At 46.2% G+C, this 21,994-nt stretch overlaps 2 protein-coding genes across 5 annotated transcripts in view; one reads left to right on the top strand and one right to left on the bottom strand.

The window, feature by feature from the left end:
- Window positions 1–359, bottom strand: part of LOC140735926 (phosphoenolpyruvate carboxykinase, cytosolic [GTP]-like) — a 54,646-nt gene extending 54,287 nt beyond the window's left edge. The window contains exon 1 of the mRNA XM_073061538.1: window positions 283–359. Coding sequence (XP_072917639.1) covers window positions 283–292 — 10 coding nt within the window. The 5' untranslated portion in view covers window positions 293–359. The remainder of the gene's footprint in view (window positions 1–282) is intronic.
- Window positions 360–9,580: 9,221 nt separating this feature from the next.
- The window catches only part of ctsa (cathepsin A), a 34,344-nt gene continuing 21,930 nt past the window's right edge, over window positions 9,581–21,994 (top strand). The window contains exons 1-5 of one of the 4 annotated variants that reach the window (XM_073061534.1): window positions 9,581–9,682; window positions 11,499–11,662; window positions 16,487–16,598; window positions 17,317–17,367; window positions 20,382–20,468. In XM_073061534.1, coding sequence (XP_072917635.1) covers window positions 9,605–9,682; window positions 11,499–11,662; window positions 16,487–16,598; window positions 17,317–17,367; window positions 20,382–20,468 — 492 coding nt within the window. In that variant the 5' untranslated portion in view covers window positions 9,581–9,604. The other 3 variants (XM_073061537.1, XM_073061536.1, XM_073061535.1) reach the window with 3 other exon arrangements.

The following is a 21,994-nucleotide window of genomic DNA, read 5'->3' as shown; positions in this document are numbered from 1 at the left end:
CACTTCATGCTGATGTCGTTATCAGGAAAACTGGAGGTCTCTCCGGAACTCCCACATCTGACATTAAGAACACACCACTGACCCTGAAACCATTCTCACTACCCTGTAGGTAGGCCTAATAGACAAGGAAAGAGAGAAACTCCATATCTTCTCACCAACACCTCCACCTTTCCACTCTAACTCTATCCACCCTGTGTAAGCCTCACTTCTTTTTATAGGACTTTACCAAGTGCCTAATCAGTATCTAAAGCCCACCGAAAAGTTCCGAAATACCCCACTCACGCTCAGCCATCTCCAAACAAGTGACCGCTGGCACCACCTCAATCCACGCAGGGTCTCCGTCGCTGTCCGTCGACCCAACAGCGCCTTCTCGATCTGGTGGGAAGACCACACCATGCCAATGTTTCTGTATAGAACGACACCTCTCCCCGTGGCACCAGGTGGGCATCTGATTCCGTGTTTGTAGATAGAGATCTTCTTTCATTGCAATGCTGGTTTTCAGCCCACTTGAAGAGGAGCAGGAGATTGGCAAGAGAGCTGAGGGGGAGTGGGAGGGGTAGTGAGGAAGGAGGGGGTGAGAAGAAAAGTCACAAGCCTACCAAAACCTGAAACAAGTGGCAAGGGCATTTGTTCCAAACAATCATGTTTATTCTTTAATACAAAAGTCTCCCCTCTCTCCACTCTCTCCTCCCCTTTCACCTCTCTCCTTTCCCTTCTCCCCTCCCCTCTCCATTTTCCCTTCCCACCCTCCCACCCAAAAAACCTACACATGGCCACTAGGTATCACAGGAGACTCTGAAGGAGCCTTGAGTTAAGTTGTCCCATGGACTCAATCTGACCATGGTCTCAGAATGGCTCTGAAGTTAACTCCTCACTTCCCCATTCCACATCAGAACTAAACAACACTCCTGTTCCTTTCCTGGAACCAGCTGCTCAACTCAAACCCACAGGGCCCTTGGGATGTGGCAGCTGCAGCCATCAGACGGCGCTCCCTTGCACTAGAAAGAGCTTTCGCAGTGAAGGGAAGATTTGAACTTCCCTGAAAGAGACTTCACAGTGCTCTCCCCTCTCTCTGCACTAATCCTAACCTCACCATCAACCCACAGGTAAGGGGGGCAGGGTACTGTAGTAGCCTGGCAGACTGTCCTCTACCTTGCTGAGGCCCAGTGAGAACTTTCAGACACATCCTCTTACTTACCCCTCAATGGACCCCACTAAGGAACAGCAGGCTATTGTCACCCGCAACATCACTGACCTTATTGGCTCTGGGGATCTCCCATCCACTGCCACCAACGTCATAGTTTCCCTGCACCTCCTGTTTCTACCTCCTTCCCAAGGTCCACAAACCTGCTTGTCCAGGTAGACCCATTGTTTCTGCTTGTTCCTGTCCCACCAAACTTATATCTGCATACCTCAACTCTGTTTTACCCCCCTGATTCAGTCCCTTCATATCTACACACGCTCTTGATCGTTTCAATGATTTCAAGTTCCCGGCCCCAATCATTTCATTTTCACCATGGACATCCAGTCCCTATACACCTCCATCCCCCATCAAGAGGGCCTTAAAGCTCTCTGCTTCTTTCTAAATAACAGATCCAACCACTCTCCTCCATCTGGTGGAACTGGTCCTCACTCTCAATAATTTCTCCTTCAGCTCCTCCCACTTCCTTCAAACAAAAGGTGTAGTAATGGTGCTCACATGGGTCCCAGCTATGCCTGCCTTTTCGTTGGTTACGTGCAGTAGTCTATGTTCCAGGCCTACACCAGTATCACTCCCCAACTTGTCCCACACAACATCGATGACTGCATTGGTGCTGCTTCCTGCATCCATGCTAAGCTCATCAACTTTGCCTCCACCTTCCACCCTGCCCTCAAATTTACCTGGTCCATTTCAGACATCTCCCTTCCCTTTCTCGATCTCTGTCTCTATCTCTGAAGACAGTTTATCTACTCATATCTTTTATGAACCCACTGATTCTCACAGCTACCTGGACTGTACTCTTCCTATGCTGTCATTTGTAAAAATGCCATCCCCTTTTCTCAATTCCTCTTTCTCCACATCTGGTCTCAGGGTGAGGCTTTTAATTCCAGAACTAATGAGATGTCCTCCTTTTTTAAAGAAAGAAGCTTTCCTTCCTCCACCATCAACTCTCCCCTCACCTGCATCTCTTCCATTTCATGCATGTCTGCCCTCTCCCCCCCCCCCCCCCCCAATCCTCCCTCCCGCCACCCCACCAGGGCTAGGGCTCCTCTTGTCCTTACCTACCACCCCAGTAGCCTCCATGTCAAGCACATAATTCTCCATAACTTCCGCCATCTCTAATGGGATCCTACCACCAAGCACGTCTTCTCCCTCAACACCCCCCTGCACTTACCCCTTTCCACAGGGATCACTCCCTATGCAACTGCCTACGTCTCCTCCCTCACTACCACTCAGGGCCCCAAGCAGTCTTTCCAGGTGAGGTGACACTTCACCTGTGAGTCTGTTGGAGTCAGTTACTCATCTGTTGCTCCCGGTGTGGCCTCCTGTACATCAGTAAGACCCAACGTACATTAGGAGACTGCTTCGCTGAGCATCTACACTGTGTCCACCAGAAAAAGTGAGATCTCCCATTGGCCAACCATTTTAATTCCACTTCCCATTCTGACAGGCCAGTCCATGGCCTCCTCTACTGCTGCAATGAGACAAACGCCTTATATTCTGTCTGGGTAGCCTCCAACCAGATGGCATGAACATTGATATCTCGAACTTCCGGTAATTGTCCCCTTCACCATTCCCAATTCCTGCTTCCCTCTCTCACCTCATCTCCTTACCTGCCCATCACCACCCTCTGGTGCTCCTCCCACTTCCCTTTCTTCCAAGATCTTTTACCCTCTCCTATCAGATTTCCCCTTCTCCACTCCTTTATCTTTTTCACCTATCAGCTTTCCAGCTCTTTACTTCACCTCTCCCCCTCTCCCGGATTCACCTATCATCTACCATGTTCTTCCTCTTCCTACCATCCTCCCACCCTTCTTGCTCTAACTTCTCATCTTCTTTTCCAGTTATGATGAAGGTCTTGGTCCGAAACGTCGACTGTTTACTCTTTTCCATAGATGCTGCCTGGCCTGCTGAGTTCCTCCAGCATTTTGTGTGTGTTGCTTGGAAAGAGCTTGTTTGGTATCATCAAATGTCTTGGGTATGTCCACTGACCAGTCAAGCACATGATTAGGGGTATTGCCTTTAAGTGCACTCTACAGAGGGAGCTTGCAGAATGAACTGGTGGCAGAAATTCACCGTGCCTAAAAACTCCTGTGGCTTTTTGTAGTGAGGGGCAGTGGGAAATCCATAATAGCAGCTACTTGTGATGGGAGCTAGTTGTGATACTCGACCTCGTACAAAAAATCACACAACTGCGCTGTGAGAAGGACGTGGGGGACCACTCACAGAATCTTTCCTCCAAGACAACCACTTTTTAAAAAAGTGTTTGCCGAGGCTCTGGCAGAGTATGGCACACAAAAACAAATGCAGGGGTAAAGCCCAGGGACTACTCGACCAGCATACAGTGCCAAGGCTTTATATGTTGGCCGACTCAGCATACACAACTGCTAGCCTTTATGGGTCCAGACTATGCACGTGGGCATGCACTGGCGGGCCAGGTGCGGGAAGGTGATGCTCAACCCCACGTTTTGTGACCGTTGTGGAGAATGTTGGCTTGGTGACATTTGGGAAATCACCCAGCAATTGAATGAACTCACATGCGGTGGTGCATCGCCTGACAGAGTCATTGTAGGGTGGGGTCACCAACCTTTTTAGCACCGCGGACCGGTTTAATATTGACAATATTCTTGCGGACCGGCCGATAGGGGGAGTGTTAATCACGACCAGAATATAGGTGAAAAGTCAACTATAAGTCATTTATAAGTGGCTAATACACTCAATTTCGTTTCTAAAAGGGTTTATCTAACGAATTTAATATTAAACACACGGTGCATATATTCCTCACATGAATATAGTGATAAGTCAATTATAACTCAGTTATAAGTCAATAGCATCATAACATTTTAAGTAACGTGTAGATATTAAACACACAGCACATATTTTCCTCATATGAACATATAAAATCATTGCAACACACCAATATCGCTGAATCAGTGGGAGCCCTGGGCTTGTTTCCCTGCAACAAGATGGTCCCATTGTGGGCTGATGGGAGACAGCGATACTCGAAGGGGGTTCCTTATGTCCAGTCTATTCCGCAATTTAGTTTTCGTGGCTCTCAGCACTTGCTTCTGTCCGGCTTGCTCATGGCCAGAGGTCCCAAAGCCGGGGCCGTGGCGGTCGCAGTCCGGAGAGAGCAACCGACTGACCGAGGAGTGCGACAGGGCGCGCGCCCACCCCCCTTGTAGGTAGGTAGGATCTATCGGCCGACAAAAGTTTGGCTCGAGGGATGACTTTCAGTAGATCGCAGCGAGGTAGCTGCTCTACTACTTACAAAACCCTGAGCCTGAATTAGGTCATCTGCGAATATTTTAACACTGAGTTCCCCACAAACATTCCGCGCTCCAGACCAGTAGCAACAGCACTTCTCACCGGCCGCAAAAGACAGCCGGTTACCCGAGGCCAACCAGTGATCCCTGGCGCGAGGGTATCACTGAGTTTAGGCAACTGATGACCTCGCGTGGGTAATTACCTCATGGGCGTTCAAGTTCAACAGTGGGTGTGACAGGGAATGAGGAAAGGTGCAGCTGACTCGTATCCTTTCATATCGCCAAATCATATCGTTTCCTCCCAGCACGGTACCAGTCTGTGGCCCGGTGGTTGGGGACCACTGTTGTAGGGAGCTTACTGGGGGAGCAGAGTAATGATCCAAAGCCCTTGACATCCACAAGTTCATAAGATCGATTAATAGTCCCTGGGCACACAGGAAATCTGCAGCAAGCAAAGGTTTAGCCACTTCAGCCAGGACGAAGTCCCACGTGTAATAACGCCCACTGATGCGTAGCATCACCTGTTGTGTCCCGTAAGTCTGGATCCTGCTGTCGTTGGTGACCCCCAGCAAGGTTTTGTCACTCTTTGCCTTCTCATCAATAGGCAATGCTGGCTGAACACTCACTTGACCATCCATGTCACACAGGAAATGTCGCCTTGAATGGGTGTCTGTAATTAGATTAGATTCAACTTCATTGTTATTGTGCCGAGTACAGATACAAAGCCAATGAAATGCAGTTAGCACTTAACCAGAAGTGCAAAAGAATAGTGTTATTTACAAAATAACTGCGTATAAAAAGGAAAATGCTACAGATATAAAAGTACTGAGACAGTACAATATGGGTGCAATACTGCTTAGTGCTGTGATCTGAGGTTCAGCAGTGTCACAGCCTCAGGGAAGAAGCTCTTCCTGTGCCTGCTGGTGCGGGAGCGGAGGCTCCTATAGCGCCTATCAGATGGGAGAAGAGTAGATGACCCTGGCAGCTGGAACCCATGGTGTTCACAGACCTCTGATGTTCTGATGTGCTGGCACTGTCGAAGCTGTAAAGTGGCCAGTACTTCCTTGTGTTTGCACCAAAGCGATTGTGGAAAAAGCACAGGTCCGAGCTCATCAGTTCTGCAGCTCCAGGCATCCTTATGTTGAGGGATTTTTTGACTGGGCTTATTGAGGTAGAGAAAGAGCAAGGAATGATGCATCACTGCCCAGCTGAGTGGAGACTATCAGACATTTTAGCAAGCTCCCTATAGTTCTTCATGGGTGCACTAGTGAGGGCTATGTGAACTTGATCAGACATTTGCTGCATGAAGCGTTCTTTATAAAATAAAACAAGGATGGTGATTTTCCAGGAGAGACAGTATGTGGTCCATCAGTTCTGATGGCTTAGCATCACCAAGGCCAGGCAAGGATAGCAACTGCTGGGCATGCTCAGACTCTGATAGTCCAAAAGTCTGTAAAGGTGAGTTTTCAGCGGTTAGTATTTATTGTGTTCAGGCAGGTGTTCAAGCAGACTCACCACTTATACAACCATGGAATTGCTGAGTGACGACACCATATAGAAATATTTGGTGTTGTCAGTGGACATTTCTTGCAGCATGAACTCAGCTTGTACAAACCAAGCAACAGCATTTTGCTCCCAAAACTCCAGGTGACTGCGTTGGCTGACATGTTCAATATCTCTGGAATTGTCCTCAACTATCAGGGTCACCAATGTAGGTTTTTGCAAATAAAAATGGCAGAGGCATTTTATGTTTAAGAAAAGCCATAGCAACTTATTTATCGTATGCCAAACACTGAACACAAAGGGCGGTAAAAGTATTTTACGTCATTATGTCATCATGTCAGACCAGCCTCTTGAAGTGAACGGCAACTCAATGTCGGTAGCTGTGAATTATGTACCTTTCCACAAGTTACGCTAACCTACAGAAGGAGCAGTTCTCTCCAGCAGCTGGTTGCCACAATGACTCAGAGCTGGTGTAAGCCCAAGGTCTGACTGCAGAAGCCCGGGACGCTGGTCCTCCTGTGGAATATGGGGTCATGGCTGTTGGTCGTGGCGGTTTGGGTCAGGATGAGGGTGACGGCGTTTGGAGGCTGGGACTGCAACAACAGCACCACTGTCCTCACCAGCAGGACCTGGGACTGGATTTATACTGGACTCCAAGAACAACAGGTCTACCCCTTCAGCTTTCGGCTGGGGCATCAAAGGAGTCGACAGACGAGTCAGAGAAGGAGAAGCCGACATTCAGCCGGGAGAAGGTGAAACTGATGCTCGGCCAGGACAAAGAGAAGTTGGTGGATGTGCCAGAGAAGGAGAAGCCAGAGGTTGACTGGGAGAGGGAGAAGCTGGCCGACGGGTCAGAGAAGGTTCGGGGGAGCTGACCTGGGTGCAGACGGCTACTTGAAAATGTTGGAGCTGTTGTGCGACAGCAGCGTGCAGAGTAACCGTGAACGACTGTCTTTGACATTTCTCTTCCAAACGCAAGACTCTATTGGGCATTGATAATGTGATATGCTGCAATCCTGTTTGCCTAGTTTGGTGGAAAGACAGGTGGCGAGGCAGCTGCATGGCCTCGGTTGTAGCGAGGACTAGGCCTCAAGACACAGGCTTGCCTGCTGCTGCAGCCCAGGCAAGAAGACGCATTGTGTCCATGCCTGGTTGGGACCTGGCCTCTCCTATCAGTACTGCCCTCCGGTGCTCGTCCAACGAAAGGATAGGCTGGATTGCCAGGAGCTGTATCATCAATTTGCATGTTGCTTGGGGAGTTGGACTACAATACATGTGTTTTCTTGCGTAACGATGTGCGTTTTCTCTCTCTCTCTCACTATTTTGAATGTATGCTATGCACCTTGGCCCCAGAGGAATGCTTGTGCCTGTTACAGCAGTGTTTGGGTTTAATGCATATGCATTCGCAATTGACTTTGGCTACCAGTCTTCACATCTGAAAATGTACGCTGGATTTAATTTGGAGTTCAGATCTGAACAAATGGTTTCTAAAAGCCGTGAATCCCAGCCCAGACAATGCTGATTAAAATTCATTTGGGTGTCTGTGGTATGGATGTGAGTCTGGAAGTGTGAAGGTTGTATGTAGTTTCAAAGGAAGCATTGTCCATACATTGTAAATATGGTGTTGTCCTTTAATGTTTGGTACATAAAAATCGAGCCCCATGTTGGGTCAGCGAGACCTTTCCAATGAAAGCATCTCCAAATGATGCCTGCTGTACCTTGTTTTGTCGAATACAGAAGCTGCTTTGAACCTACCAGTACTTTCCTCTGGTGACCTATTCATTGGTGTCAGGAGTGGGATACCTCTGTGACCCATCGTGTGGCCAGCGATCTTAGCAGTCTAAGTGGGTGAGTATTTTTTTAAATTAGCACTCCCACTTGGGTCTGTTTGGGTCGGTGGTACACGGGAGCACGAGGTGTCACGAACGTGGAGAACTGAATGTGTAAGAGATGAAACTTTGCTTGTTATTTTGGTGAGACGGAGCCACAGTTGCGAAGGATGGCTACCAAAGGTTCGGGACGCCAGAGTGGGGGCATTTATACTCGCTCAGGGAGTTGCACACGTTTTGTAAGTGTGATGCAAAAGAATACAGCAGGCATCATGAGTGCAGGCGCTCAAAAGTGGCAGATTGCAGAGAACATACTGTGGAGTGAAGTTAAGATGGTGCTAAACGGCGACTCCTTTATTTTCATCTTCGGAAACAGCTCTATTTCCATCTTTAATATCATTTTTCCCTTTCAGGGCTTCCTTGAAGACCCTGACCTGGAGCTACACGCTGACTTTGCTTCTTCACGGGAATGGGACCCGTTCTCGGGGTTTCAGGACTGGCTGTTGTTCGGCACGCCAAGGGTTCGGCCTGAGAGTCTGGCTCGGATTTGGAAGCCTAGGATCTCAGGGCTCTGGAGACGGGCGGATCGAGGGGCGGTGTCACAGCAGGAGACCCGTGTGTCATCGTGGGAGTTGGAAAATCTGCTACTGTGGGCCCAAAGACCTGGGATCTTTGTAATCTTCAAGCACAGAGCTCGAAAAAAGCAACATAACAGACTGTGTCAACATTGTAAACCAGAGACTTGTCTCCCCGCTCACTGGGAAAATGGAGACACCTCCTCCTCCCTTATTAGGGAGAGAGAGACCCTGCAGTATGTCGAATACCGGGTGAAACGCAAAGTCTTTGGGGTAACTCTGTCTTTCTATTGCTTTACTCATGTGCTGGGTGACGGTGCAGATGCTTGCTTTTTTTTTGCCGGTGGGGTGGGGGTTGTTGCTTGCTGCCACTTACACACCAGAGGGGGGAGCTGGGGGGGGAACTTCGGGGTTCTTAACGTTTAACTGTCATTCATTCTTTGGGGCACTTCTGTTTTCGTGGATGTCACCGACAGCAGAAGGGCAGGGACTCAGCACTGGCACGTGACACAAGCAGCGAGTCAGAAACAGAGGTGGCAGCCATTAAAGTGAAAGCTCGCCAGCAGGGGGGAGTAGGGAGCAGAAAGGAAATGAGTGGGGGCAGACATCACTGCAAAAAGGCAGGAGAGGAACAAGAGGCAAGTGTGCAGGAAGAAATGATGGAAGCCAGTTTAGGAAAATTATGCAAAGAGTTGGAGGCAGAAGAGACGAAGAAATGGAGGAGAAAGGGGGCAAAGAAGGAAGTAGATGGGAGCTGGACACACGGGGAAGGAGGAGTCATGGTACCACCAAGTATTAGGCAGCTAATACTGAAGATATATCATGGGGTGATGCATCCGGGAAGGCAGAGCATGATCACGACCCTCCAGAGGGCTGGTGGTGGCCAGAGGTAGACCCCTCACTGTGGGTTTATTTCCTGCACTCTCTTTAAACTTGATGTGTTGGCTGGAAATGTCAGTACATTACCGCGTGACTTTTTTAAAAGTGAAAAAGAGGGGAGAGAAGCGAAGGGGAAATGGAGAGGTAGGTGAAAGTCAAGAGAGGGAGGGAGGGAGAGGGAGGAACAGAGTGGAGACTGAGTGAGGAGACTTTGAGATGGAAAGGGGACAGCAGGGTGAGGAAGGAGGAAGAGAAAGCGGAATACTGTACAACTCACACCTTGATCGAGACTAAGGAACAGTTCCGCCCCCGGCCGCCGCCCTCCAATCAGAGACTGGGAAACGAGCTCACATGACCTGCGGGAGTTTTCCGGATCGCGTGACGGCGGGGAAGAGGCAAGCGATGCGGTTGGGATTATCGCCAGCCGAGGTGAGTCCGGGATGAGGGCGGATAACATGGAGAGGGAAGAGAGAAGGGGAAGTTCCATGCAGTTCGGGTCTCAGGGTGAGCTTCGCCTCCCTCCAATCAGAGAGCGGGAAACGAGCTCACATAACCTGCGGGAGTTTTCCGGAGCACATGACGATGGGGAAGGGGGAAGCGATACAGTTCGGGTGATCGTCAGCCGGCTGCTGTGGCTTAGGACGGTACCGTGGGCGACTACCTGGACAGAGGTTGGTGCATCCCCAGGGCGGTTGAGGGAGTGAAGCCGGTGCCGTGGGAGGTGGTGCAAGTGGGGGGGTTCACAGATACTCGCGATTTTGCAGACGCTGGAAATCTTGAGCAGCAACCACAAAATGCTGGAGGACCTCAGCAAACTGGGCAGTATTTCCCAAGTGGAGGGGGAAGTAGTTGTGTTTACCCAGTGTGACTGAGTGCTGATTCCTCTCTGTTGGATTGCGGGTGTGATGGTGAGCACGAAGTTTCTCACTTTGGGAAAGGTTGGGGGGGGGGGGGGGGGAGGTGTCCTGTCGCTGTGGGAGCTGCAGCTCATCTCCAGCCCTTGGACCAACTTTCTGTATTCCTTCTTGGAGTAATTTCCCTAACGCAGTGAATGTTCTGATTTGATCCAAGTGCGCAAAGATTTAAGTAGCCCAAGTTACTGGCTGTTGAATGTTAAAATGAGTCTCAGTCTGTTCTCAGATGAACATTGTAAGGTCTCATGACAGCAAACTGAGGAAATATTTCCATGTTCCAGCACATAATTCTCTGTAACTTCCACCATCTCTAACGGGATCCCACCACCAAGCACATCTTCCCCTCTCCCCTCCTCACTTTCTGCAGGGATCGATCCCTAGGCGACTCCTTTATTTATTCATCTCTTCCCACTGATCCCCCCCCCCCCCCCCCCTTGGCACTTATCCTTACAAGCGGAACAAGTCCCTACACTTCCCTCACTACCATTCAGGGCCCCAAACAGACCTTCCTTCACCTGTGAGTCTGTTGGGGTCGGCCATTGTAACCGGTGCTCCCGCTGTGGCCTCTTGTATACAGTATTGGTGAGACCCGACGTAAATTGGGAGACCGCTTCACCGAGTTCCTACGCTCCGTCCTCCAGAAGAAGCGGGATCTCCCGGTGGTCATCCATTTTAATTCCCCTTCCCATTCCGACATGTCAGTCCATGACCTCTAATGCCGCGATGAGGCCAGAGGAGCAACGTCTTGCATTCAGTCTGGGTATTTTCCAACCTGATTGCATGAACATCGATTTTTCAAACTTCGGGAAATACACTCACCACCCCCCCCCCCCTTTACTATTCCTCTCCCTCACCTTACCTGCCCATCACCTCCCTCTGGTGCTCCTCCCCCTTCCCTTTCTTCCATGGCCCTCTACCCTCTCCTATCAGATCTCCCCTTCTCCAGTCCTGTATCTCTTTCAATTAACTTCCCAGCCCTTTACTTCCCCCTTCCCCTCCCCATTTCACCTATCACCTTGTGTCTTCCTCCCCTCTCTTGCCCCTGCCTCCTTTAACTCTAACTCCTCTTGTTTTTCTCCAGTCTCCATGAAGGGTCTGGGCCTGAAACATCGACTGTACTCTTTTCCATAGATGCTGCCTGGCCTGCTGAGTTCCTCCAGCATTTTGTGTGTGCTGCTTGGATTTCCTGCATCTGCAGATTTCCTCTTGTTTGTGATTGAATATTTCCATAGTTCCCTTGAATGATCTGACTCAACAGCAGGAGCAGAGCATTCTTTTCCAGCTTTAAACTTTATCACTGATATCAGCTCTTTTATTTTTGCCCTGGGCAGATGGTTCCTCTTCTGGTTTTGATTCTGGTAGTTCAAGTCTTTGTTGCTGAATCCGCTCCAGCTGAGGATGAGATTACTTACCTCCCAGGTCTCGCCAAGCAATCCAGCTTCAGACAATACTCAGGCTACCTCAATACGTCTGAGAATAAATACCTCCACTACTGGTGAGTGACTCATGATCTTGCATCATTACTGTTTTCACTCTGAATTCTGGTTTATTTGTGACAGATCAAATATAATGTGGAACATGCAAGGCCACGGGGGGGGGGGGGGAGAGGGAAAGTAAGGCAGAATTTTAATTTTAGATGGTGCGAGAATGAGGCATGGTGTCGGGGTGTTCTGGGACTTACATAAAATCACTAAGTCACTTAGCGTTTAATTAGGAGGGCAAATGTTTTAATTCAAGAGCATTTAAATATTAGAGGTTGGGTGCCCTCTTCCATTTCCATGAAACTCTGGATTTCCTGCATCTGAAATTTTTGTGTACAGCTTCCCTCAGCTCCAGATGTCATTACAGCCTTGCTGTAAGATTGGAGCTAAATTCCAGAGGTGAGATGAGCATGAGTGCCTGTGACATTAATGTGGCATTTGATTGAGAGTTGCATGAGGGTCAATACATGCCAGTGGTGGAATCGTAGCTCCCCTCAAGGAAGTTGGGTGTGGCTGGTGGTCAGTTATCCCATCTGAGCACATCACAGCACAAGTCCCTCAAGACGGTCTCTTTGGCCCTGCTCCCTCAATGATTGTCTTTCCATTGAAAGGTCATTAGTAGGGTTGTTTGCTGCTAGTTGCAGAGTTTCACTCCAAAACAAAGCCATCTACCTTTGCCCAACGTGGATGACATTTCGACACAGGCTGATAAGTGACAAATAACATCTGTGGTGTGATAGTGCAAGGCAATGGCCATCTCCGACGAGGGACATGGTAATATCATTGAGTGCCAGGTCCCCCATCGTAAAAGTCTTGGGATTGGCATTAACATGAAGCACAACTGGACCTACTGCCACACATTCACAGCTGCCTCCCTCCCTCCCTCAGCAGATCAGGCAGCATCTATGGAAGGAAATAAACTGCTTGTGTTTTGAGTCAAGACCGTTCACCGGGACTGGAGAGGATAGGTAATGGGGTGAAAGGTTAACCAGAGTGGAGAGTGGAAAGAGAAGAAAGTGGAGGGTGCTCAGTGTTACACAATGAATCCTGCCGTGGCACACCACGATTGCAGAGTTTGCCATCCGCGGTCCCTGACAGTGACACAAATGGAGAATGTGTGAGAAGGTGGTTAGAATATTGAGCAGGGTAGTTGGGAAGCATTTGTGTTGGTCTTTGGCAAGCCTGGGTTTCGAGTCTATGGGTAGTTCTGGTTGCCCTACTGTAGAAATTATGTCATTAAACTGGTAAGGTTACAAAAAAGGCTTAAGAGAACGTCACTGGGCTTAGTGTGAGCTATAAGGAGAGACTGATTAGATTGGGACTTTTTCCCTTGGACCCTAGGAGGCTAAAAGGGTAATCATACACTGTAGTGGCTTATAAATTCACAAGGGGAATAGGTAAGGTGAATTGCCACAGTGGTTTTCCCTGGGGTAGGAAAGTCACAGGTTTAAAGTGATCCTCTTCTGCACCCTCTCCAAAGCCTCAAAATCCTTCCTGTACGGTGGTGACCGGAAACTTATGCAATACTCCAGATGTGGATTAACCAGATTATAAAGTTGCAACATAACCTCTTGACTTCTGAACTCAATGTCTCAACTAATAAAAGCAAGCATTCCATAAGCAGCTTTAACTATCTTATTGAGCTGTGCAGCCACTTTCAACAAGCTATGAACTTAGCTCCCAAGATCTCTGTGCTCAGCAACACTGTCAAGAATCTTGACCTTAGCAGTGTATTGTCTCCTTGCATTTGTCCTATCAAGGTGCAACACCTCACGTTTATCTGGGATAAACTCCATCGGCTGTATCTGCAACTTATCCATATTGTGTTGTATTCTTTGCCACCGATCTCGGTATCATCTGCAAACTTGCCAACCCACCCATGCACTCAGTCCTCAGTGGTGAGCATAATTGTACCCATGATGAAATTGGCTGAATCCACCACTCCTTTCTACTCAAAATCCCCTTCTACGAGCTGACAAATTGAAGCAGGCATGGGCAGTTCGCCCAATTGAACCCAGTTGTTTAATAAGTTCATGAGTCACTTTTCTTCCTTTGGAAGAAAAAGTTTCACTTTGCCAGCTTTAAATGACTGACCCTCTAATTTTGTGAAAGCACATCTGGCATAAAACATAGTGTTTATCGTGTACTAATCCAGTGTTAGTGCATTGAAACAGTTCAGCAGAGGTTCACTAGACTTGTACTTGGAATGGGTGGGTTGTCTTATGAGGAAAAATTAGAGGGAGTTGATTAGAAGAATTAAAGGGAATTGACTAATGCATTCAGGACCCTGGGGGTGTTTTAAGACATGCAACAAAATACTTTCTCCATGAGTAGAACTTCTTTAGAACTCTCTCCCTCAAAGCTGAGCCTTTGAATATGTTTAAGGCAAATAAATATTTGGTAAGCAGGAGTAAACTATAATGTGGAATTCAGATCTGCCATGAACTCATTAAATGTTAAATAGTCTTGGGCAGAATAGCCTACTCCTAATTCATGTGGGTGTATGTTCCCATGAAGAATTATCCAGTCAGCATCAGCCTATCAAGGCCCCACATGATTTCAGTGTTTCTTTTATGCTACTAAATTAAACATTGCTTAATGCTTCTAAATTAAACATTGCTTAATGCTTCTTCCTAGGAAAACTGACTTGTAGTTATTGGACTCCTTGTAGTTATTGGACTCGTAACCTTCTCTAAACTGATTCCAGTGTAGTTAAATGCTTAAGTAAGGGGTATGCAGTACCCTTAAGTATTTCTCACAGTTGTGGTCTTTTTAAAGAGTGATAAAGCTACACTGGGAGCAGTTTAGAGAATGTTCACTTTGTCCATTGCTAGGGAAGAGGACGCTATGGGAGGAATACTGAGCCTGTACTCACTCCCGTTTAGAAGATCTTTTTGAAGCAAAAGATTTTGAGACGTAACAGGGAAAATGCTGAGTGGATATTTCCCTCAGGTGACAATCCAAAATTCGTGAGCTTACTTTTAAAATAAAGTTGGTTGCTCAGTTTATGACAGATGGGGGAATTGTTTTTAGACCATAAGACATAGGAGCAAAAATTAGGCCATTTGGCCCGTTTGAGTCTGCTCCATTCTATCATGCTAATTTATTATCCCTCTCTACCCTGTAATCTTGGACACCCTTAGTAATCAAGAACCTATCAACCTTCACTTTAAATATACCCAAAGACTTGGCCAACACAGCCATCTTTGGCAAAGAATTCTACAGAATCACCACCGTCTGGCTAAAGAAATGCCTCTGATCTTTGATCCAGGGGATGTCCCTCTTTTCTGAGGTTGTGCCCTCTGATCCTGGGTTCCCCCCTACTATAGGAAGCATCCACTCTACATACATTCTATCTAGAATGTTTATATAGACTTTACTAATGTATTTGGTAAGGTTCCATATGATAGGCTGCTCTGAAAGGTTAGATCTCATGGAATCTAGGGAGAACTGGTTAATTGGATACGCAATTGGCTTGATGATGAAAGTAGAGGATGATAGTATTCAGGATGAGATAGTAAATTGGATTTAATCACAAACTTTGGCCTGAAACCTTGACTGTATTTTTTTTTCCATAGATGCTGCCTAGCCTGCTGAGTTCCTCCAGCATTTTGTGTGTGTTGCTAGATTTCCAGCATCTGCAGATTTTCTCTTTTTTTGTGATTTGATTACCACTCTGGAAGTCTCATCCAGTTGCTGTGTGCACAGTCTGTCCCATCTCAGCCACTGAAGTTTGTAACTCCTCCAGAGTTGTCATAAGTCTCTTGGTGGCCTCCCTCACTAGCCCCTTTCTTGCAAGGTCATTCAGTTTTTGAGGATGGCCTGCTCTAGGCAGATTTACAGCTGTGCCACATTTTTTCCATTTTTTGATTAAATTAACTAATCCAAGGGATATTCAGTGACTTGGAAATTTACTTGTATCCATCTCCTGACGTGCTTTAAAATAACCTTTCTGCAGAGTTGCTTGGAGTGTTCTTTGTCTTCATGGTGTAGTTTTACCCAGGATACTGACTCACCAGCAGTTGGACCTTCCAGATACAGGTGTATTTTTACTGTAATCAATTGAACCACCTTGACTGCACATGGTGATAGCCATTAACTAGTCATGTGACTTCTGAAGCCAATTGGCTGCACCAGTGATAATTTGGTGTGTCATATTAAAGGAGGGCAAATAATTATGCAATCAATATTTTTTTATATTTGTAATTAATTTAGATCACTTTGTAGAGATCTGTTCTCACTGTGATGTGAAAGAGACTTTTTCAGTTGATCAGTGTCAAAAAAGCCAGATTAAATCCACTGTGATTCAATGTTGTAAAACAAAACATAAAAACTTCCGGGGGGGGGGGGGGGGGGTGAAAACTTTATAGGCACTGTAACTATAATTTATGATCTTGCCAAGAGTCAGAAATTTAGTAACGGGCATTGTTCGTTTTCCCATCCTCATTGTGGCCTGTTTCTCGTCCTGTGTTCAAAAGATATAAAAGCTTGAGAATGCCTACCACCAGGCTCAAGGACAACTTCTGTTCTGCTGTTCACAAGATGCTTGAATCAACCTCATCTAGGTAGTCACTTGATCTACCTTATTGTAGCCCTTGCATTTTATTTGTCTACCTGCACTGTACACTTTCTGTAACTAATAGTATGCTGCATTCTGTTTTTATCCTCTCGTGCTACCTCGATGTAGTTATGTATGGAATGATCTATCTCCATGGCATGCAAACAATAGTTTTTCACTGTATCATTGTCCACTTGACAATAATAAACTAAATGCCCATTACATTTGAATGTTTATCCAAGTTCAGTCATCTGTAATGGTTGTTGATTTTGCCCTGCAGGTTTGTGGAGTCTCAGGGGCGTCCTGAGCATGATCCTGTGGTGCTCTGGCTGAACGGAGGCCCTGGCTGTAGCTCTTTAGATGGACTTCTAAACGAACATGGCCCCTTCTTGGTAAAGAGAATTTGGCAACTACTGTTCGATCTGATTCTTTTTGTGTGTAGTAATTTGGCTTGCTGCTCAGGACTTTAAGGCTTGGCCTGTTTCGATAAATGCTTCTGTATTATAAGTCTGTGGAGATGCCACAAATAGACTTGATAGCCTTGAAGGGAGTTGGCTAGAGTGAATAACCAAGTTGAAACAAGTTAGGGAATGGAAGTTGTGCCTCCTCCAAGGCTTGAAAGAACTTGTGTGTGAGGTGCACTTGATGTTACTCTACGTGGCATGGGTAAGGTACCCTGCACCTGTGGACTGAGGGGATCACGCAAGTTCTCTTCTTCATCTGGGGATCCAAAATGGGTTGGAATATGTTCATAAAGTGCGGAAGCAGCCCTTGCTCACTGAGTCAGAAGTATTTTTTTCAGTCACCGTTCACAATGTGCAGGTGTAGCAGCTGCTTTATTTAAAGGCCCCTGGAGAACAAGAAAATAAATAGCAAGATAACCATGTAGACACAGTTTAAGGATAAATGTTAGCCGGGACACCAAGGATTCCTCTACAGATCCTTCACAGTCTGTGGGCCAAACAGAGCCACAGTTCAAGGTGACCGCACTTCATATAGTATTAAATTCCTTTAATAAGATGGTGGCGCACAAATCTAAATTTTGCCAGTGGGACTTGCAATCCACGGCCTATTAAGTGAAAGTGCTAAATAGTGGTGTTCACTTTGCAGATCCAACCTGATGGGAAGACGCTTTTATACAATCCTTACTCCTGGAACAAGGTATGTAACCCTTTTTGCAACATCTGACCAGTTCTCAGGAGCAAATTCCTTAATAAATAACTATACGTAATAACTTCTCTTTAGCACTTTAACAACTCAAAGTAACCCAGGAGGATTGTCAAACAAATATCAGCAACTAATCATGTAAGGTGATACTGGAGTTGAACACGGAAAATAGTCACCATATTAAGGAGCATTTATGGAAAGGAGTAGTCAATGTTTCAGGCGGGTAATCTTTCATTAGGTGGGCAAGTTAAAGTTTTAAAACCCAGGAGAAAGATGAAACACTGGTAGGGGATTGTTCAGGACAAGAGGGAAGGTATACAACAGGATGGAAGGCTGATTTTAAATAACAAAAGGAATGATGGTGCGAGGAACCGGGGATAATGTAGTACGTAAAGACACATCATATGCTCCGCAATGCAGCACAGATACGAGCCCTTCAGCCCAATGAGACCAAGGCGTCCGTCCAATTGGTCCCAATATCCTGTATTCAGCTCACATCCCTCTGGGCCACACCCCTCCATGCACTTACCCTAATGCTGCTTGGATGATCCTAGTATACCTGTCTCAATCAGTTCTTCTGGCAGCTTGTTCTGTTATGTGGTGGGCAACAGTGAATATAGAATTGAGTCAGGTTTTATAAACAAACAAACATTTATTAAACTCTGCTCAACAAAAGTGAAAAGTAAAAACAAATGACTAACTTAACCAGAAGTTAACTGCTATACGGCAATTTGCCAAATAGCCAAACTCTGGAATAGTTCTTAAAGTGGTAAATTTGAACATAGTCTTAAAGTGGTAAATTCGAAAGTCCAAGTGACTTGTACAGTCAGTAAGGAGAGACTTCCCTGAAAACTGATTTCTTCGAAGACGTGACGTTACTGCTGATCCTAGCTGAGAGATGCCTTGTCCAAAGGATTCACGATGAAGGAAATAAAACGGCTTAAAGGAACTGACTTTTTTTTTCTGCTGGAGGATGAACACTGCACAAACCTTCCTGATCTTGCAGGGTTATCTCAGATGCAAGCCACTATTCCTGAACGAAGATTCAATAAGGTCGATCCTTTATTAAACCACCGAATGGCTCCAACTTTACTCAATCCTTTGGGTTCCCGTACTGTGGTGAAGCCTTCACTCTCCGACACTAGACTGTAGAGGTAAAACCAAGGTGCATCAAACAAGAACTGGCAGCGATTGGCGAAACTGCCGGCACAATGGTTTTGCACCTTACAATAGAAAGTAAAAACTCCACTTTAAAACGAAACCGCGTCATGAGACGAATACGCAGCAAAACTAACTAACAAACTAGCCACGTGAGAACAGGATTCCCCTTGTATACCTATTGGAATATGCCATCACGTGACCTCTCACCGGTGGGAAAATTGCATCACCCCACCATCACAAGACCATTACATCATGCTCACAAGATACTCAATTACATCATGGTCATGAGACAGTCACAAGATACTCACGGGGTATGTAACAGTTCCATATACTCACCACCCTGTGTATAGAAAAAGATGCCTCTCAGCTCCTTTTCCCCTCTCACACTAAACTTGTGCCCTAAGTTTTGGACTCCCTTTGCTGGGGACAAACTTGTTCACCTTATTTATGCCTCTCATAATTTTAAGCATTGTTGTAAAGTCACCCCTCGTTCTGCTAAGATCCAAAGAATAAAAATCTAGCCTGGCCAACCTCTCTCTACAATTGAGGCCCTTTAGTCCTGGCAATTGAAACTGCTTGCAGTACTCCCAAGTCAACCTTGCCAACGACTTGTACAACTGGAACAAAATATTCCAGCCCTATACTGAGTGCCCTGAATGATGAAGGCCAATGTGCTAACCACCCTCTCTATCTGTCACACTATTTTTAACTAGCTATGTACTTATACTCTCAAGTCCCTCAGTTCCATTATACTGCCTAGTGCCTTGCCATTCAAAGTACAAGACTTATTTTAGTTGGACTTCCAAAAATGTGTCACTTTACACTTGTCTTTTTTTAAATCCATTTGCTACACCTCATTCCACAGCTCTAACTGATCAAGGTGCAATCTACAATAACCTTACTCACTTATCAACAACAGCTCCTAATTTTGTGCGTTCAGCAAACTTACTGCTCAATGGTGTACATTCAGATCCAAGTTATTTGTATAAATAACAAGGAACCCAAACAGACCCCAGTAGCACACCACTAGCCACTGACCTCTGTTCAGAGAAACAACCTTCATCCAGCATCCTATGCTCTTTGCCTCTGAACCAATCTAACTAGCTCTCCCTGGATTCCATGATACCTACCCTTGAAGATGTCCTGGATACCACAGAGGCTAGTGCCCATGATGGAGCAGACTGAATTTACAACTCTGCAGATTATTTCGATCCTGTGCAATGGCCTCTCTCTTTTCTCTCTTCCTCCTCCCCCCCCCCCCCCCCCCCACCCTAGACCAGATGGTGATTCAGCCAGTTAGGATGCTCTCCATGGTACATCCTGCTGTAAGAATTTGAGAGTGTCTTTGCTGACATATCAAATCTCCTCAAACTCCTAATGAAATATAGGCGCTGTCGTGGTTCTTTGTAGCTGCATTGATAACATTGGGTCCAGGTTAGGTCCTCAGAGATATTAACACCCAGGAACTTGAAACTGCTCACTCTCTCTCCACTTCTGATCCCTCGATGAGGACTGATGTGTGTTACCTCATCTTACCCTTTCTAAAGTCCACAATCAGTTTTTTAGTCTTGCTGGTGTTGAGTGCAAGATTGTTGCTGCAACACCACTCCACTAGCTGATGTATCTTGCTCCTGTACGCCCTCTCCATCTGAAATTCTGTCAACAATTGTATTACCAGCAAATTTATAGATGCTCCCCTCCCTTCTAAACTACAGAGAGCAGCGAGGTTTTGTGAAATCCAGCAAGTTTTACTGTAATTAATGTAGAAGTATTAAAAGATTTAACCGCCAGCTTTTATACTTTGCAACTGTTCTAATCTTACACTGTAATAAAATAACTTATTTCAGATTGCAAATATGATATACCTTGAGTCACCAGCAGGGGTCGGATTTTCCTACAATGAGAACCAGCAATACCATACCAATGATTCTGAGGTGAGATGGTTTTGTTTGCGTGACTGTTAAGGAATGCATTTGGCTATCAATAAGTTTGTCTCCGTGGGGAAGACTAGTTATTACCCATCCCTGTTTGCGTTGATTGTAAGAGTGTTGACCCAGCAAGTCTTAAAAGTCAAGCTGTTCCCCTGACATGCTGCTCTTGTCCTTCTCGTGTTGCAGATGGGGAATGAGATGCTAGGTAGTTGATGAGATGGTGAGGTATTCTGCTGTCACTGTATGTCAGTAGTGGAGGGTTGCTGACCAAGGGAGCGTACTAAGTTAATGGTTTGGAGTATTCCTGATCAGTTTTGAGTTTTTGTATCCATCAGGGTTGTTTATTGTCATTTCCAGTACACAAGAGTAGAGGGGAATAAAATATTTGTTACTCTGGATCTGATGCAGTGCTAAACAACACAAGGTAAAGAAGACAATAATGAAAAAACCACAATAGATATATTAATTAGATAGCTTGTATACCTTGGTTGTATGCCTATAGAGTGATAAAGTGACTGACAGGAAATGATAAAGTGGTGGTGTCGTAGATTGGTTCTGTCGGTAAGCATATTGGCGAGAGTCCAATGTGGCAGGAATGAAGTTTTTGATGTACCAGCCGTTCAAAGCGCCAGGGTAATTGGTGTCAGGGCCACCAGGTGATAGTTGTTTAGTTCTGAGGGTGCAGAGTTCTTTGGTACAGAGTTGGTAGTGACTGACTTGAAGCTTGTGGGGGCAGCAGCTTGGATGAGTGAAGTGTTGCAGTTGTCCATGAAGATGTCGTTGAGCTGGTGTGCACGCTCCCTGAGTACTCAGCCTGATGTTGTCTGGCTCAGCCACCTTGTGGAGGGTGATTCTCCAGAGTCGTCCTCACATCTGCTGCAATATGTTTTTCCTTGCGTAGTCAGTAAAGCTCTTGTTGCCTAACTATGTACACTAGGGATTGTCTGTTATCGGACAGGTCTTCCTGACTATTTTGAACATGGATGGTCTTGGCCCTCTTGATGCCCAAGATTTTTTTCCTCCGGCTGCTCTGAGAGCTATTCTGTCACCAGTCTTGAAAGTAGTGTCCTGGGTTTTAGTAGGGAGCGTACCTCAGCGTTCAGCCAGAGCTTCTAGTTTGACAATGAGTTGACCATCCAGGGGAAATTTGTATTCATTTCATCTCTCCAAAGCACTGAGGTTGTCAGCAATGTATGCCTACTTCCCTTTTGTAGCTATACTGTTGTGAAAGCTGCCCTATTCAGTTTCTGGTCAGTGGTTCAAAATGGTCATGATCTTGGACTTTCAGTGCAGAGTCTTGTTGCAGTTTGTCCTAAGTCTTATGGTCTGTTTGATAGACAAGGATTCTTGCCAGGTCTTGGCATGCATTGCTTTATTATTGTATGGTATTATATGATTTCAGACACTGGAGTCCTTTCCATTTTCTATTACCAATCTGTTGCAGTAATCGCTGGCTATCGAGGTTGCAGACACTTGGTATACATCTGCTTCCAGAACAAGCTATAGCAAGATCTGTAGCTCAATAGACA

This window comes from Hemitrygon akajei, chromosome 11 (genome assembly GCF_048418815.1).
Source record: "Hemitrygon akajei chromosome 11, sHemAka1.3, whole genome shotgun sequence".
Classification (NCBI taxonomy): Eukaryota; Metazoa; Chordata; class Chondrichthyes; order Myliobatiformes; family Dasyatidae; genus Hemitrygon; species Hemitrygon akajei.
The sequence above is the reverse complement of the archived record's forward strand: the minus strand, read 5'-3'. Positions and strand labels throughout refer to the sequence as shown.